The 15,035-nt window shown below is 37.8% G+C and overlaps 1 protein-coding gene across 4 annotated transcripts in view; it reads left to right on the top strand.

The window, feature by feature from the left end:
* MRTFB (myocardin related transcription factor B) overlaps nt 1-15,035 on the top strand; it is a 67,220-nt gene that overhangs the window by 37,532 nt on the left and 14,653 nt on the right. For all 4 annotated transcript variants that reach the window (XM_066560526.1, XM_066560528.1, XM_066560525.1 and 1 more), the window contains 8 exons: nt 2,877-2,942; nt 3,914-3,969; nt 4,536-4,611; nt 5,119-5,280; nt 5,808-5,992; nt 10,103-10,243; nt 11,670-11,917; nt 13,474-13,627. In XM_066560526.1, the coding sequence (XP_066416623.1) occupies nt 2,877-2,942; nt 3,914-3,969; nt 4,536-4,611; nt 5,119-5,280; nt 5,808-5,992; nt 10,103-10,243; nt 11,670-11,917; nt 13,474-13,627 (1,088 nt within the window). The remainder of the gene's footprint in view (nt 1-2,876; nt 2,943-3,913; nt 3,970-4,535; nt 4,612-5,118; nt 5,281-5,807; nt 5,993-10,102; nt 10,244-11,669; nt 11,918-13,473; nt 13,628-15,035) is intronic.

Here is a 15,035-nt window from a genome sequence, read left to right as displayed (position 1 = left end):
TTCATTATATTTTCCTTATTGAAAACGTGTGATTCAGTTTCCATGACTCCCATCCTCCTGCCGGGCTGGCTGTTCTTGTGAGTCCCCACTTCCTCCTGAGCTTTTCCCAGACCTCACTGCTGTTCCCTTCCTTCATACCCTCACCAGCTTCCCCTCTCGTATAAAGAGACACATCTGTCTGTACCTGCAGAGACAATGAAGGGTCACTCCTGACTGTGCTGTGACCTCCTGCTCTGACACCCTGACCTGTAACCCAGGTGTCCTCTGACTGTGTGAAGTTTTGCAACTCACAGACAGGTGTTTCTGTTTCTTCCTTATAAACAGCTCTGATTTTTACTTTGTGTCACTGTAGGGGCAGAAAGTATTTTAGATCCTCTAGATCCTTGTATTTTTTTTATAGAGTTATCAATATTGGCTTTTTTCTGATGGATTTGCTTTGGAAAAGCAAAACCTTTACAGCTTTCCAACTCTAAAAAATAATATATTTAGGGGTTTTATTCAAGATTGCTTTCTATTTGAAAATTTTCTATTTAATAATGCATTTGACTCTCAATATTTATCTTTTTAAAAAGTGTAGCTATGAAACACTTTTTCAACGTTAGTTTTGGAGTTGATTGCAAAAGCAAACATCTGGTTTTCATCCAGCTTGGTTTCTGTTTAACCTCCTTGCTCTGGTCAAGTCAAAATCTTCAGTTATTATCTTATACCATCTTTCTAACTGTGAGTCATCTCTTCTTTAGCATTCCCCTGCAGTGCTTTCCTATTAGTCATGCTACAGGCTGTCCTTTCCTTATTATGTAATATATAAGTTCATGATATTTATCTAGTAAGTGAATAACTACATGTTCTATATCTTCTATATCTCTAATTTTCTCACTGTTTCTATGACTTGTCCAGATACAGATGGGACAACTTCAAAATCTTTCCTTATTGCTTTGTAGTGCCCAGTGTAGATGAACAGATGATGGGCAGACAAGTTATGTTATGAGAGACAAAAAGGTTTGTTTCATGTTTTTCTTAAAAAATGCTAAAGCTTCACACATGAGCACATCAGGTTTATGTGCAGGCACATTCTTACTGTTCTCTCCCTTTTGCTCTAGTCCCACTGTATGTTCCCTCTTTACACTGTACATTGTTTAGGATATGGCTCAGTTTTTAGTCTTTCTGTAAAGCTGAAGCCAAATATCTGACCATAAATGAAGCCACAAATCATAGATACCTTCCTAAACTACACAGCAGGGCTTCCAATCATTTATATTTAGAAATAATGTTCAGTATAATATATTCAGTAATAATGTTCTTTCCCACTTGTGATTACTAATATTGAAAGCACGTCCCTGCAATGCTTAGGTAGTTACAGCTGAACCAGCTCCACCTACAAAATGGGCTTTATGAGAAAGCTTAGTGAAGAAAAAATTGTAAAAGAAAATTGTAAAGTCTGACCAGATCTGCTGTGCCACAGCCCTGAAATGTTTGTATTTGAACTCTCAGTGTTTGTGTGATACAAGAAAATAATGTCCTTGTTTTCAGGACTTGCTATTCCCGGTCTTAATGCTTTAGCCAGAGGAATATCCTTCCTGTACTGCAGAACAGGAAATAAGCTGGTTCCTTTTAAATTCTGGAAACAATGAACTTTGTCCTTAGCTTAATTTTTTAGAAATTACATTCATTTTGATGTTTTGGACAATGCATTAGCTTGTTTTGCTTCCTTGTGAAATACAATAGGAACAGCATACCATAATCATACACCCATAATAAGCTCTCGTTTCGGAATTTCAGCATGTAAATATCACATCTTTAATGTGATTTATACTTTGTCTCTTAACTGTCCCTTGTTCAGAGGATGAAATTTCACTTTGGGGTAGTAGCTATATGTGTCAAAGAGATAATGAAGCACTATGATAAATTGATATAGTAACAAGGGGAAGGGAGGGGTAGAAGAAAGAAACAACTTTTTTTCCCCCTTGTTTTTCCCCCTGGCAACAAAAAGCCATAATCTTTAAAAGTATAAAAAACTTTTATGTCTACCTCTTCCCCCAGGCTTTGTGGTTTCTGGTGTAGCATTTAATATATGTCACATTGGTTGACACACAGAAATGTGTGAGAAACGTTTTATTAAATGTAATGAAATGTAAGAATTTACATTTCATTACAAGCTTTATAAGCTGTTTTTCTGCATTTGACAGTACTGGATTTATTCTGTCCTTTAAGTAATTATGATAACACATAGTCAAAAAAACCAACATTTTCTGATGTTCAGAGAGAGAATAAGGTGTGTTCCTGATTGTAACACTTTTTTGTTTTTAAATAAGGCAGATAAAATTCTGCTTCTCTTCAGTTTCTTGTGTTTCAGCAAGGTTTATTTAATGTACAATCAGAGTTTATATTAAAAAAAACCTTAAGAAGAAACTATCAGCAAGACTAACACAGACCTTTTCTTCTAAAATGCTCTGCACAGTTCATTTCTATTTCAGCCCAGTGAAGTCATGTAAGATTGGCTTAGGACATGCAGTAAGGCTCTGTAATCATTATGGGCTCCAGTTTATGGTTTAAACTCTACCTCACTGTTTTCTTGATGTAAGCTCAACACTCCTCATGAGGCCTGACTGGTGGGAAAAGTGGATGCACATGGGAAATACAGTCCTGGCATCAGAGATGAGACTGAGAGCAAACTCCAGTGGAAGTGGGGCTGAAGTCACCCCTGGGAACTGTTAACAGCAGCAGTTCCTGGGATGGCTCGTGGGGGGTTACTGTCAGGGCTGAATACACAGCAGAAAGGTATTTCTAGGGTTGCAGTACTTGGTATCATTGGAATGGGGGCTTGCACTTGATGAGGAGACTGTGCTCACACAGGAATCAATGCTTTCTTTTGTCAGTACTTCAGCTGAGGCTGCAGCAGAGACGGACACGAGAACAGCTGGTGGACCAGGGCATCATGCCACGTAAGACTTACACCTAGTAATTTGTATTTCTCTAGTGTTAATTATGAATTGAATATAGAAAATGATGAAGATAAGCATTTCTGTGAGATCATTAAAATAACTTTAGCATTTGAAAAGACTTGTGGGATCCTTTTGATAACCTAAGTGAGCATGTAGTGAATTCACTGTGCTTCAGTGAATTCAAGTGTGTCATGTTTCAGTTAAAATAGCCATTGTGACAAAAATGCAAGGATTTGTAGACCTAGTCTGATTCTGCTTTTATTTTCTCTACTTAAATAATTATGACTGATATACTAAATAAACTGAATTACTTAAATGAGTTGGCATTATTAATAAAACCAGCAGTTTTTAAAGAGTAGAATGATAAAGGTTGCCAAAAGTGCACAGGATGGAGGATCTCAAAGTGGATAGCACTGAGATGGAGCACTCTACAATTTATGCTATTGCTAGGTTAACAGTGGTTTTTTTACTCTTTTTTGGTTATTTAGTAGCTAGACATCATTCTTTTTTCTAAGATGAATATTTAAGGCCTCTACATTTTTCTATATCATTTTTAAATCAACACATAGTTCTTAAGGGAAGGTCCAGTTCTCTCTAATAACAGCAAGTATGAGGTATGGACAGCCAGAAAATTCAGTGGAATAAATTAAATTAAATTGGCATTTTGGCATTCTAAACCTTACCTCACAAAATTTCCACTGTGGGACAGTTTTGATAACTAAACAAACACCTCTGTAGATACCGAAAAAGTTAACCATTACATGCTAATAATCTGTTAAATATTCCAGGTATTCTATAAAGGGAGCATTGCTTATCTCTGCTAAATATAGGTGGATACAACTAGCACAAATCAAATGTAATCCTGCAAACACATCTCTGAGGTGGTGTTAACACTCATACACACATTCTGGTTAACATATTTCTTTAGAAAATTACTTCCTGTCTGTTTAACTCTTACTCTCCCTTCACAGCTTTGAAAAGTCCAGCTGCATTCCATGAGCAGATAAAGAGCCTGGAGCGAGCCAGGGTAAACCACTTTGTGTAAACTTGTGATTAACATCTGGAAATGGAGAGTCAGTTTTTTGTGATACTAAATTCTCTGAGTACATGGAAAAATTCTTACCATTACAGTAATAATGTGTGCTTTTATTTTGGGAGAATTTGTTAAAATAAAATATCAAATCTGAGAGGAACTTCTCTGAGCCTTCACAGATCAGTGGGGATTAAACTTATGGGGGTTAAAACGTGGGGGAATGTTAACCTCCAGTTAAGGATTGGATACTTGGGGAAATTATGCTTCTGCAGTTTTTTTCTATGGCAAGTCTATACTATTGTGATTATGTGCTGGTGTGGGATCAAATCCAGAAAAATTCCCATCTTGTTTGAAGAAGTTGGAAATCCATCAGCCCTGCTTAACTGCTAGGAAAACAGAACAAAGCAGGAGGAACCCCTCTACTGCCTGTGTTTTGACAGTGCTGCCCCCCCATCTGAATGAAACTGCAACTATTCATTGATTGGACGTGGCTGATTTGTCAAACTGCTTTGAGTTTTTAAGTGAACAGTAGCTAATGGTGTTTCCTCCTTTCTTTTAAGACTGAAAATTTCTTGAAGCACAAGATCCGGAGCAGGCCGGACCGCTCGGAGCTGGTCAGAATGCACATCCTGGAGGGTACGTGCTCACAGTGTCCGCCTGGAGCTCTGCTCAGGCTGCTCACTGCAGGGCCTTGCTTCTGCTCTCACTTGTCTCCCTGAATGGCACTTGATGGCAATTAGTTCTAAAGGTTTATCTGCTCTATTTCTCTGCTCCTACAGTGCCTGTATTCTAAATCTGTGTATTAACAGATACATCTATGGCAGTGAAGGTATTCCCAGCAGTGTATTTATTTGTTTGCTCTTGCATATTGTTCTTGATCTATAATGGTAATTATAGTATCAGATCTGTACATGGAGTGTTTCTATTTCAGTTTCTACTCATGCCCTAAAATGACCTTGACAGCCTTGTGCTCTCCTCTGGCCCTAAAGAACCTTTAATAAATGTGACTGTTATCCTGTTATCTGTTATACCTGGCTGCTTTTGATACAAGTGGAATGGTTCTTGCAAAGACAAGACAGTGTTGTTTGTCATGAAATTGGGGAACAAGTGGAACAGAATATTTGAATCAATATATCCTTTTAGAGACCTTTGCAGAGCCTTCACTACAGGCCACTCAGATGAAACTGAAGAGAGCTCGCTTGGCAGATGATCTGAATGAGAAGATTGCTCAGAGACCTGGCCCTATGGAACTGGTAGAAAAAAATATTCTTCCTGTAGACTCCAGTGTTAAAGAAGCCATTATAGGCAAGTAGAAGTCCCACAGCTTCTGTTTGTGATCTATGTGGCATTGTGGAAAATAAATAATTTAACTCTTGAGGGTAAAGTTCACTAGAAGATAACACATGCTAAGTTTATTACTACTTACTCTTTCAGCTTCTGAGACCTAAACTTTGTTATCATTTAAATAAAGTAGTCCTATTTTTACATGAAACTTTGACAATACATTTTTAAAAGTAAAAATCGTTACAAATAATCAAACATCTGTAGCCATTTCTCAGCCTATCATAGGTGTCTGTGTGCACTCCACATCTGTTGAACGTACCTTTTAATCTCTTACTAAAACCACTTCTGCTCCACACTTGGTTTTATTGATTCCTTGAATATGATTTAATATGTCTCTCATATTAAAAACACAATAAATATTAGGTACCATATGTTTAGACTGCTGAAAACTGATCATTTTCCAGCAATTAGCTAATTCTGCCATAAATGTCTAAATTCAATTTGTGCAATTAAAAAAAACATTGTTTCTTTCTGTGTAAACATTTTAGCAGTTGGACAAGAGAATTACCCTCAAGCTTTGGATGATTTTTCATTTGATGAAGACAGCAGTGATGCTTTATCACCAGATCAACCAGCCAGCCAAGAATCCCAGGGTTCAGCAGCTTCCCCTGGTGAGCCAAAACCAAGTGACTCACCCTCACCAATAACCCCAAATGCTGCTACATCAACACAGGTACAGTTTTTAAATGTTAAGATCTTCACAGTATGGTTTTTGGGCTGGCACTGTAGAAGTGGGGCATGGTTTCAAACAGAATGAATACATCTGCTGCTACAAAGGGCTGTCTGGGACTCTTTTCTGCTTGGCGGTGTACAGAGTAGAACCCTGGCTTAGCTGGTGGCAGTGATGAAATTCCCATAGGCTGCAGTGAAGCCATAAATTCCCTGAAATTCATTATGACAAGATCTGCAGCTTTCCCAGAAGTTGTTTAAAAGGTCATGGCTATGGTTTACTCCAGCTGTTATTGATTACTTAATGTCTGTCTTCCTTCTGGGCAAGGTCTTGAACTCATTTAGAATTAAACTTTACTGAAACAACAAGAGTTGATGTCAGTTCCGTTACCTCCAGAAAAGTCCACAAAAAAGGTTTCCTGCATGATTTAAATATTCTTTCCTATATTATTAAAATACTGCCTAAGGAATTTACTATTTAAGAAATCAAAATAACAGTTATGTTGATTTTTCTGAGGTTTTTAGTATTTCCTCAAGGTACTTACAAAGAAAGGAAAGTAACTGTTGTGGCAGATAAAATGTTATCCTTATAGCAGAGCATCTAAATGTGTGAGGATTTAGAGAGCTGTGGATTTGCTCCTTACTGCAGAAAGTAATGTAAAGTCAACTGTTAAACAAGTAAAAAAGAGATAGCTCTTGTTAATGCTCCAAAGTCTATGTTGTCTTTATGACCATGGACACTTGACAGCTGAGTGGTTCAGGATCTGGTGTTACTCTCCTTGATTTTCTTATTATCACAGGAGATGGAAAAAGTATTTTAAAGTTCATATACAGAAACAATGCTGGATGCAAAGTACAGCACATCCATTTTATTTCATTGTTCCCTAACATACAGATTAAGATATGAGTTGGGTTTCACATTGAAAGAACATAATTTGTGTTGAATAAACTGAAAAGAAACCACATGAAATTAGATTCCTGAGTAAGGAATTAGGTTCCTAATGGAGAGTTAAATAAAAATACTCAAAACAATACATGCCAAAAGCTTTTCAAGTAGGAAGCATAAGAGAGATGTGTGATTGCAGAAACAAAAAGTAAGGCACTTGAACTTGACTGAAAAAGTGCTTCAGAAAAAACTTTAAGCCTTTGCTTATGGATTTCATATCACATTACAGCCACTTGTGTGCACACATCTAAAATGAGAAGTTGTTCTTCTGCAGAATAAAACAGATGCTCACCTTGTTGTTCCTTTTGAATTAAAGAATAACAGCACAGCAGGTCTTTACAGGAGACATGTCTGGGAATGTCTCCTTTATTCTTTTAATTTCCTCGGATAAATTTTAAATTTTATTACAACAAAGTAAATACAAAGAATACAAAGAAAGTTTTGAATAAAGCAGAGTGCAGGCAGAGTTCTTTTAAAGGCTTCCTCCTCCGCACATTTCCAGACATTAGAGGATGTAACATAATTTTGAGAACCTTCAGCTCTTGCTGACTGATGACCTAAAACTTGCTTTACCCCAGTGTACTTGCATCTGGTAAGGATTAGGCATTTTAGTCATACTCTAAACAGATCAAATTGGGGTATTCACAATTCAGAAGATATTAAATAGTTACCTTCAAAACAGCTGAAGAAGTTTGCTTGATAGCAGAGAATGACTGTTTCCCTAATATATTCTCTGTAGCTTGTTGACCTGCTAGATTCTTGTTGGCATCCAGCAGGAAAGGTACAGAAAGCATATTATTTGGAAATAGGGATCTGTTCAAATTAAATAATGACTAGTTTATGAAGTAATCAAGTGAAGAAGTCAAGACCTGTTAAATCTAAGTTTTTGAATTTAAAAATAAATGAAGTGCACGGTTCATTGCCTCATCTAACACGTACAGGTAAAATTGGGAAGTCTGTAAAAAGCTTTGTGTGTAGGTTAGGATAATGACTAGTGTAAGGAGAAATAATTTACTCTCTGGCAAGAGGAAAATGTTTAACACCATGATTTTCACGCAATGTGAAAAGAGGTAATTTGGGGTTTTGGAGGTGCTTTTTTTTTGTTGTGCAAGTCCAGCAAATAACAGACACTGTGTAGATACCAGATGCTTTCCAGAGCAAATACTTGGAAACTTGGAAATAAAAATAGAGACATTTGTATCTTTAGCCTGCCACCATAAGCTGACAGGATCCCAGGCCAGGCACGTGCACAGTGTTTCAGTGACAGGGAGGGCATGGTAAATCTGCTATTTAATAAAGCAAGCATCAGGAGCTGTTCTTCTGTGTGGCTGCAAGACACAGGGATCAAACCCACTATTCAGTTTACTGGGTTGTGGGAAGGCAGCTACAGTTGCCTCTTGGCAGCTGATGGTTGGGAACACAGCGGGATGTCTAAATGAGACATGAAGATAAAATGGAAATTTCTTACAAATTAATTGTGAGCAAAAGTCAGAGAGCTTTGTTCATGCAGACTGGCACCTTGGGAACTGCTATCCCAGAAATACAAAAGAACCAGGACATAGAGTTGCAAAATGTGTACCAAGTTAAGTCCTTTGTGGTACAATCTCATAGAAAAATACAGGAAAGGTACAGGAAGAAATGAAACAGAAAGTACCTGTCAGACTTAATTATGATGCAAGTCTTGGAATTAATTTGGAAGAAAAAGGATGTTTACTGATAGGAATATAAAGAAGGGGCTTTTATAAAAGGAGCATTGTACTAGGTGATCTAATTGCTTTCTTAAACAATGGAAGTGCAACTGATGTCATCTGGCTGGATTTATTACTGGAGGATATTAAACACTTGGAGAATGAGGATGGAGATTACCAGAAATGAGACAGAAAGAGAGAAGTCCTGGGCTGAAAGGAAGCTGGTACCAGTGCTCTATGGGAGGTACCTGGGACGTTCTGGTTTCATGTTACGGTAACAACCTTGACGTAAGAACAGGTCACCTAACAAAGTAGGAAGGCGTAGTCAGCACACAGTTGGATCGTTATTATGCAAAAAGAACTGATTGATTTGGCTTTTAGGAGAGAAATGCAATTCCAATAGAATGAACAGTTCTTGGAATGAAAAATACACAATGCCCCTCTTTCCCATGACAAAGAAATGTGGAAACCTGGGGACTCTTGACTCAAGAGAAAACTGAGGAGGAAGAGAGCTGGGGTGCAGTGTTCAGCAGTGGAGTCAGGGAGCTACTGTGGACATCCTCTGTAAAAGTGCAAGCCTGGCAGAAGAGGTGATTCCAGTAGAAGTGCTAACGCCACTGTAAGGATACAGTGAGACTCTAGGTGGAATATCCTGTACATTTTCAGTTACTTATATCCAAGAAAGACTAATGAAAACTGTTAACACAGTTAACTGTTACAGGAAGATAATCAGAGAATGAAAAATCTGTTTCTGAGAAAAGAATAAAGATTTCTTTGTATATCTGGGAGCACAAGGACTGAGATCTGTTTATGTAGAGTCTATATTCCATCAGAGGGATATTCACCACCATCAGAAGGAAATAATAAGGTTTCTTTAAGACCTAAAATCAGAAACCAGTTTCAGCACAATAAAAATTGGTATAACAAATTTAAGATGAGCAAAGTTTGGGTTTACACTTCTGCTGGCATAAGATACAGAAGAAATGCACCTCCTGGCACAGTCAGAGGTGGGGTTCTGTGAAAATGCCATAGGAAGGGTGAAAATACACCTTCTGTCCTGCTGCGTGATCATTCTGAAGCAAGAAGTTTGTTTGCCTGTTGAAGGTTGACCTTTAGCAAAGCAATGCTTTTCTGACAGTACTTGTTTGGGTGCTGAGATTCTCCTTGTATACACAGAAATCTGACTTCACAAACAAAAAATACTGAAGGCCTCAATTTTATAGTAATAAAGCAGTATTTTCTTAGATAACTAAGAAGTCAAAGTAAGAAACCATTTTATTTTATTTACTGTGTTTGAAGTGTGCCAAAATGTGCCCTTTTACACACGTACAGGAGTTCTGTTTTCACCATTCCTCCGAAAAAGTATTTTGGGAATTTGATGTGATAGTCAATTGTCTTAACTTTTTCACATTTTTTCAGTTACTCAGGCGGTCGATGTTTTTAATGTTTCTCTTTTTCCTTATATTTTTTTTAATACTAGTATCCACCTTTAACCTCTCCAGTTCCTGAATTCCTCAAAACTCCCTCTACAATCGAACAGCACGTGACTCGTTCCACTGCTGCAGCCACCCTGACCACAACCACTGTATCTGCAGCAAAGCCTGGGCCAACCTTAGTGAAGGTGGGTACCTGCAACTGTGGCCCCTGAGGACAACGTTCTTCATCTGTGTGCTAAACACACAGGGCTGTGTTTAATGGAAAACTGCACAAGTAACCTTACAGTGTCTGTAGCTAAGAACAACTGCTGTTGCTGTTCAGGGGAGCATTCTGGGCTGGTGACTCAAAGTTTTTGTGTGCTAAGGTCAGCCAGTAGCCCAGAGACCAGCTCATTATTCCAAGAGGTCCTTACAGTACAGTTGACAAAAGTTTTCGGGCAGAATTGTACATTACATTGCTATGGAAGTTTTTAAGAAATAAGGACAATAGGTTTTTGCAATACAGAGTTTCTACCTTCTATCTGCCTTCTAATCTAGTTTTATATGGAGGATAGCTGAATAGAAAGAGAGTCACTGCATTCATAGTCTACCTGTAACCAAAGTGGTGAACCACACTGCTCCTTTTCCACAATTCTTTTCTTAGTTGGTTTAATGTATAAGCAGAATGCATTGTGAGGGAGAAGTTACTGTATCCTTGTTGGAGATCAAAACATACTCAATTCTCTTTTCTGCACTGACTTAGCCAGCAGCATTGAAAACCCTTTCAAATACAGTTAGAGAGGGATTTCTTTTAGATGTCCATAATGTTTTATTTCAGTAATTTCACTGTCTTCAGCTGTGTTAATGAATATATTTATGTAGACTTCTACTTACCTACCTGAGTGAAATTAACTCAGTTAAATGTACCAGGATGACCTCTGGCACTCATTTTCTAATATAAATTTGGCTATATCCTTTGAAATCACTGGATATGTACCAGCTTACTTAATGCAGGATCTTAATTCAGATGTGCCCCAAAAGAGGCTATCTGTGTAGTGAACAGGCATGGATCAACACAGCATTTCTGCTTTGATACCTTCTGTATGATTAGGTAACTGCCTTCAATTTTCCTCTCAGAATAATTTCAAAGAGCTTGTAAAGGAAGATAGTTTTAACCACTTGAGCATTGCTAATGAAGATGTTGCTGCCTGTAATTTATAGGAGTGCCTGTCCATGCTTTCACTCTAGACCTGAGTACCTCAGATGTTTACAGATGGAATTTAGAATGCTGGCTTTTACTTCCACAAACTGCTAAGTGGCCTGAACTTAGCTGCTAAGAAGAATGCCCCTTTGCAATGACAGGTCATGACTAGTAGAATCCCTTAGCTGTGCCACCTTTAAAAAGCCATTCACAAACTGTGATTTGATGACCCCTACATGTGCAGGGGATAAGCCAGCTGGAGTATGTTAACCTTCCAAGGATGGTTCCTTTGGGGATGTTTTCAAGGACAATTGTTTTCAGCAGCTCTCTACAGTAAAAGTGCTCTGGTATGCTGCATCTCTGAGCCATGCATAACTGCTTTAAGTGACATCTTTTGTGGTTTTGTTTCAATCTTTTCCATCCATAAACAGCAAAGCCACCCAAAGAACCCAAATGATAAACATCGGAGCAAGAAATGTAAAGAACCTAAGCCAAGGGTGAAAAAATTGAAGTATCATCAGTATATTCCACCTGATCAGAAAGGTGAGAAAAATGAGCCACAGATGGACTCCAACTATGCTCGTCTGCTACAACAGCAGCAACTGTTTTTGCAGCTGCAGATCCTGAGCCAACAGCAACAACACTACAACTACCAGACAATTCTACCTGCACTGCTGAAGTATGTGAAGCATTGTTTGTGTCCTTTTAAGAAAAAACATATACATCAGTTATAGGCTTAGGCTTTAGCACTAAACGTGGTTTGCAAACATTAAAGAGACAGCTGGAACCCAAGAAAACTTTTAAGTGCTATTATGCATCACTGTGGGTATTATTTGCCTTATTTAACAGGTGGTGAGGTTGTTCTCTTGTGAAAATAACCCTGAGGTCTGAGAAGCCTTGAGGTGGTCCTAGTTATTTTTATGTGACATGAAAACAGAACTTCTTACCTGTCAGATGTTTTTTTCTGACCAAATGCATATCTGAAACTCAAAAGCATTTCTTCAAAATCAAGAAAGTTTTGACACCATTTTCACTCAAATGTGAGATAGGTAGGCAGGAGAGAAGCTTGCAGACCATGTCTTTAACAAAGACATGCACTATTCCTGTGGGTTTATTATTTTACATCGAATTCACAAGCCACATTCTTGAATTTACAAATAAGACATATCAGTGTTTTTAGATTTGATAAGATCTGTCTGTTGTCTATAGCCTCATCTCTAATGCTTATATGAGTTCCTCATTAGTACTGATCTTCAGCACTTTTACCCGTGAGAAGTACACTCACTGATTTATAGGTAGAAACAGTCAAAAAAATAAATGTTTAAAGAGTTGCCAGCATCCCATAACAAAACAAGAAGTTGACTATCTGCAGAGTTTCATTCTCATCATCTAAGACCAATCTGTTCCTAGAAGTGCTTAAAGTGTAGCATGCCACAGTCACACGAGCCTAAATTCTAACTGACTTTCAGCTGTTTTTTTAAAATGAGTTTTCACTGAGTTCTTTTTCTTCAGCAAGTGAGGCTAGAAAAGTTAAAGCTACCATCTGTGGTTGTATTTATAATTACCATGTATCCTAACATTTGGGCTGGCGATGTTTCTGCCTGCTTGCCCACGCTTCTTATGTTCCATTTACTGACATTTCAGAAACATTTCTTCATAAATCAGCTGAACAAAATAAAAGAGCTGACTTATGATACCTAGTGTAAATGGTGGCATTTTTAATTTTTTACAATTACTTCAGAATCCTTATACGAGATTCTTGAGTACAGCTGATAAAAATGCATCCTCTTCAAAGTGAACTGCTTTTTGTCAGTCCATACTGTGTGTGAACATTGGACATCTATGGAAGGGTTGCATCACAGAGTTCAGTACTGGGGGGTGGTTACTGATGCCAGAAAAAAACTGACTAATTATCCTGGCTGGTGATGTAAATAGAGTTTGCAGTCCATAGTGTTCTTTGGAGATACCATGACAATAATCAAAACTATGAAGCATAAATTGGTATGCTTAACTGCAAAACCAAACCAAAATAGCAACACACTACTCTCTGTTTTCCTGTCTGTTTTTACTGAAAATACTTAACAGTAATGTGTTAGGTTAAGCATGGATTTGTAAAAAAAGTTAATTTGTTCATTATCTTCACAGACATGAGATTCAGAATCACAGCCTCTTGATTTGAAAACATAATATATTTAGCATTGACATTCTTGTCCCTCTTTTTCCTATTACTTGAAGGCCACTGAATGACAAACAGAGCAACAATGGGAATTCACCACTGAATACCCTGAACAACAGTACACCAGCATCAGCTGCCAGCTCACCAAGACAGAGCAGTAATGTTCCTAGCAGGAAACCAGGTCCTCTACCTTCAAGCTTGGATGACTTGAAGGTAAAAGATAAGAGGGATTTGTCCAGTCCTGTGCATTACTGTAATGCATAACTTGTGAACTGTTACTGTTGAGAATATGCCTGGTAATTTGAACCAATGGAAACCGTCCTTTCCTCCTAATTGGTTAGAATAAGGTTGTCAAAGTTGTCATACACAGCTCTCCTGGACTGAAATATTTGATCCTCATATGCATATGTTCCAGAACTGACATTTCTTTCCCAGAGAATTAGAAGAGGAGGAATTTCAGACACATTGTAATGGTCCCTCACTGTGACACCTTGGGTAAGCTGTGAGGTTTTTCAGCTCAGGCAGATTTAAACACAGGAGCAGTAATTTCCTCATGACAATTTCAGTGTATAGGTGAAGAGGTTTAGTTAAGCAATATAAATTAGAAGATGCCCTAATAAAAACATACTCTGAGAGGTCACTGCTATAAATAGAAACAGAAATAAGACTGTAAAGAGAGAACAGAAAAGATCTTCTTACCAGAGTTTAACACATCTGAAGATGAATGCTAAATTCCAAAATTTCTTTAAGTTCTAACTAACTGTGTAGACTGTTCAGGTTGCACTATGAGGGCATTGCATAGGATCTTCTTCCTTCTGAAACACATGAGAAGGAATAAAGACAAATCTGAAGCAGTTTGTGGGGGTTTAGGATTCAGCAGCTGTAGGAATGTGCCAGACTTCAGCAGCAGCATAGGGACATCTAGTGGGCAATTAATTCCTTTCTCTCTGCCTTTACCAAGGTTTGTGAGGGGTGGGAGGGAGGATTCCTTTAGCTTTGAAGGGATAAAAAGAAGAAATTTCAGAATATTGGATTCTCAAGATGGTAATATATTCTCCTAAGTTAAAGCAAATCTTTTAATATGAAATAAGTCTATAAAATGCAATTCAAACCACAGCATTTGAAATCAGTTTTCCAGTCTTTATATTTTTAACTAAAAACTTGTGAAGATATTTAAGTTAATACCCAGAATTGTGCTTTGCAGTGATTAAAGCTGTTCACTTTTATATTTCTTGGCACAATTTATTGTTATTCCTGCTGATCTGGTAACACTAACAGAAGCCTTCCTTGCAGACCTGCTGGTAGTGGTTTTACCACTGAATCAGCTAAATCAGTTCTGAGTTCAGAAATGAATTGTTGAAAAAGAGAAGAATTAGAACACACTCTCAAGTACAGAGAGTACCAGACTGGGGGAAACAGCTGATAGTCATTGGCTAGGGAGTTATTTAACATAAAATTGCTGTGGGTTTTAGAGATGTAAAATATATTGCTGTGAACTTTTCATCATTTCCAAATCAAAAATACCTCCAACTTATATTCTAGGCTGGCTGAGTACTGAAATACTACTGGGGTCACTGCCTTTTGTTCTATTCGAGGTAGCTCTGACATGCAGGGAGCCCCA

The sequence above is a fragment of the Molothrus aeneus genome, chromosome 16, assembly GCF_037042795.1.
Source record: "Molothrus aeneus isolate 106 chromosome 16, BPBGC_Maene_1.0, whole genome shotgun sequence".
In the NCBI taxonomy this organism is placed as follows: domain Eukaryota; kingdom Metazoa; phylum Chordata; class Aves; order Passeriformes; family Icteridae; genus Molothrus; species Molothrus aeneus.
Note: the sequence above shows the minus strand (reverse complement) of the source record. Positions and strands in the feature narration are given on the sequence as shown.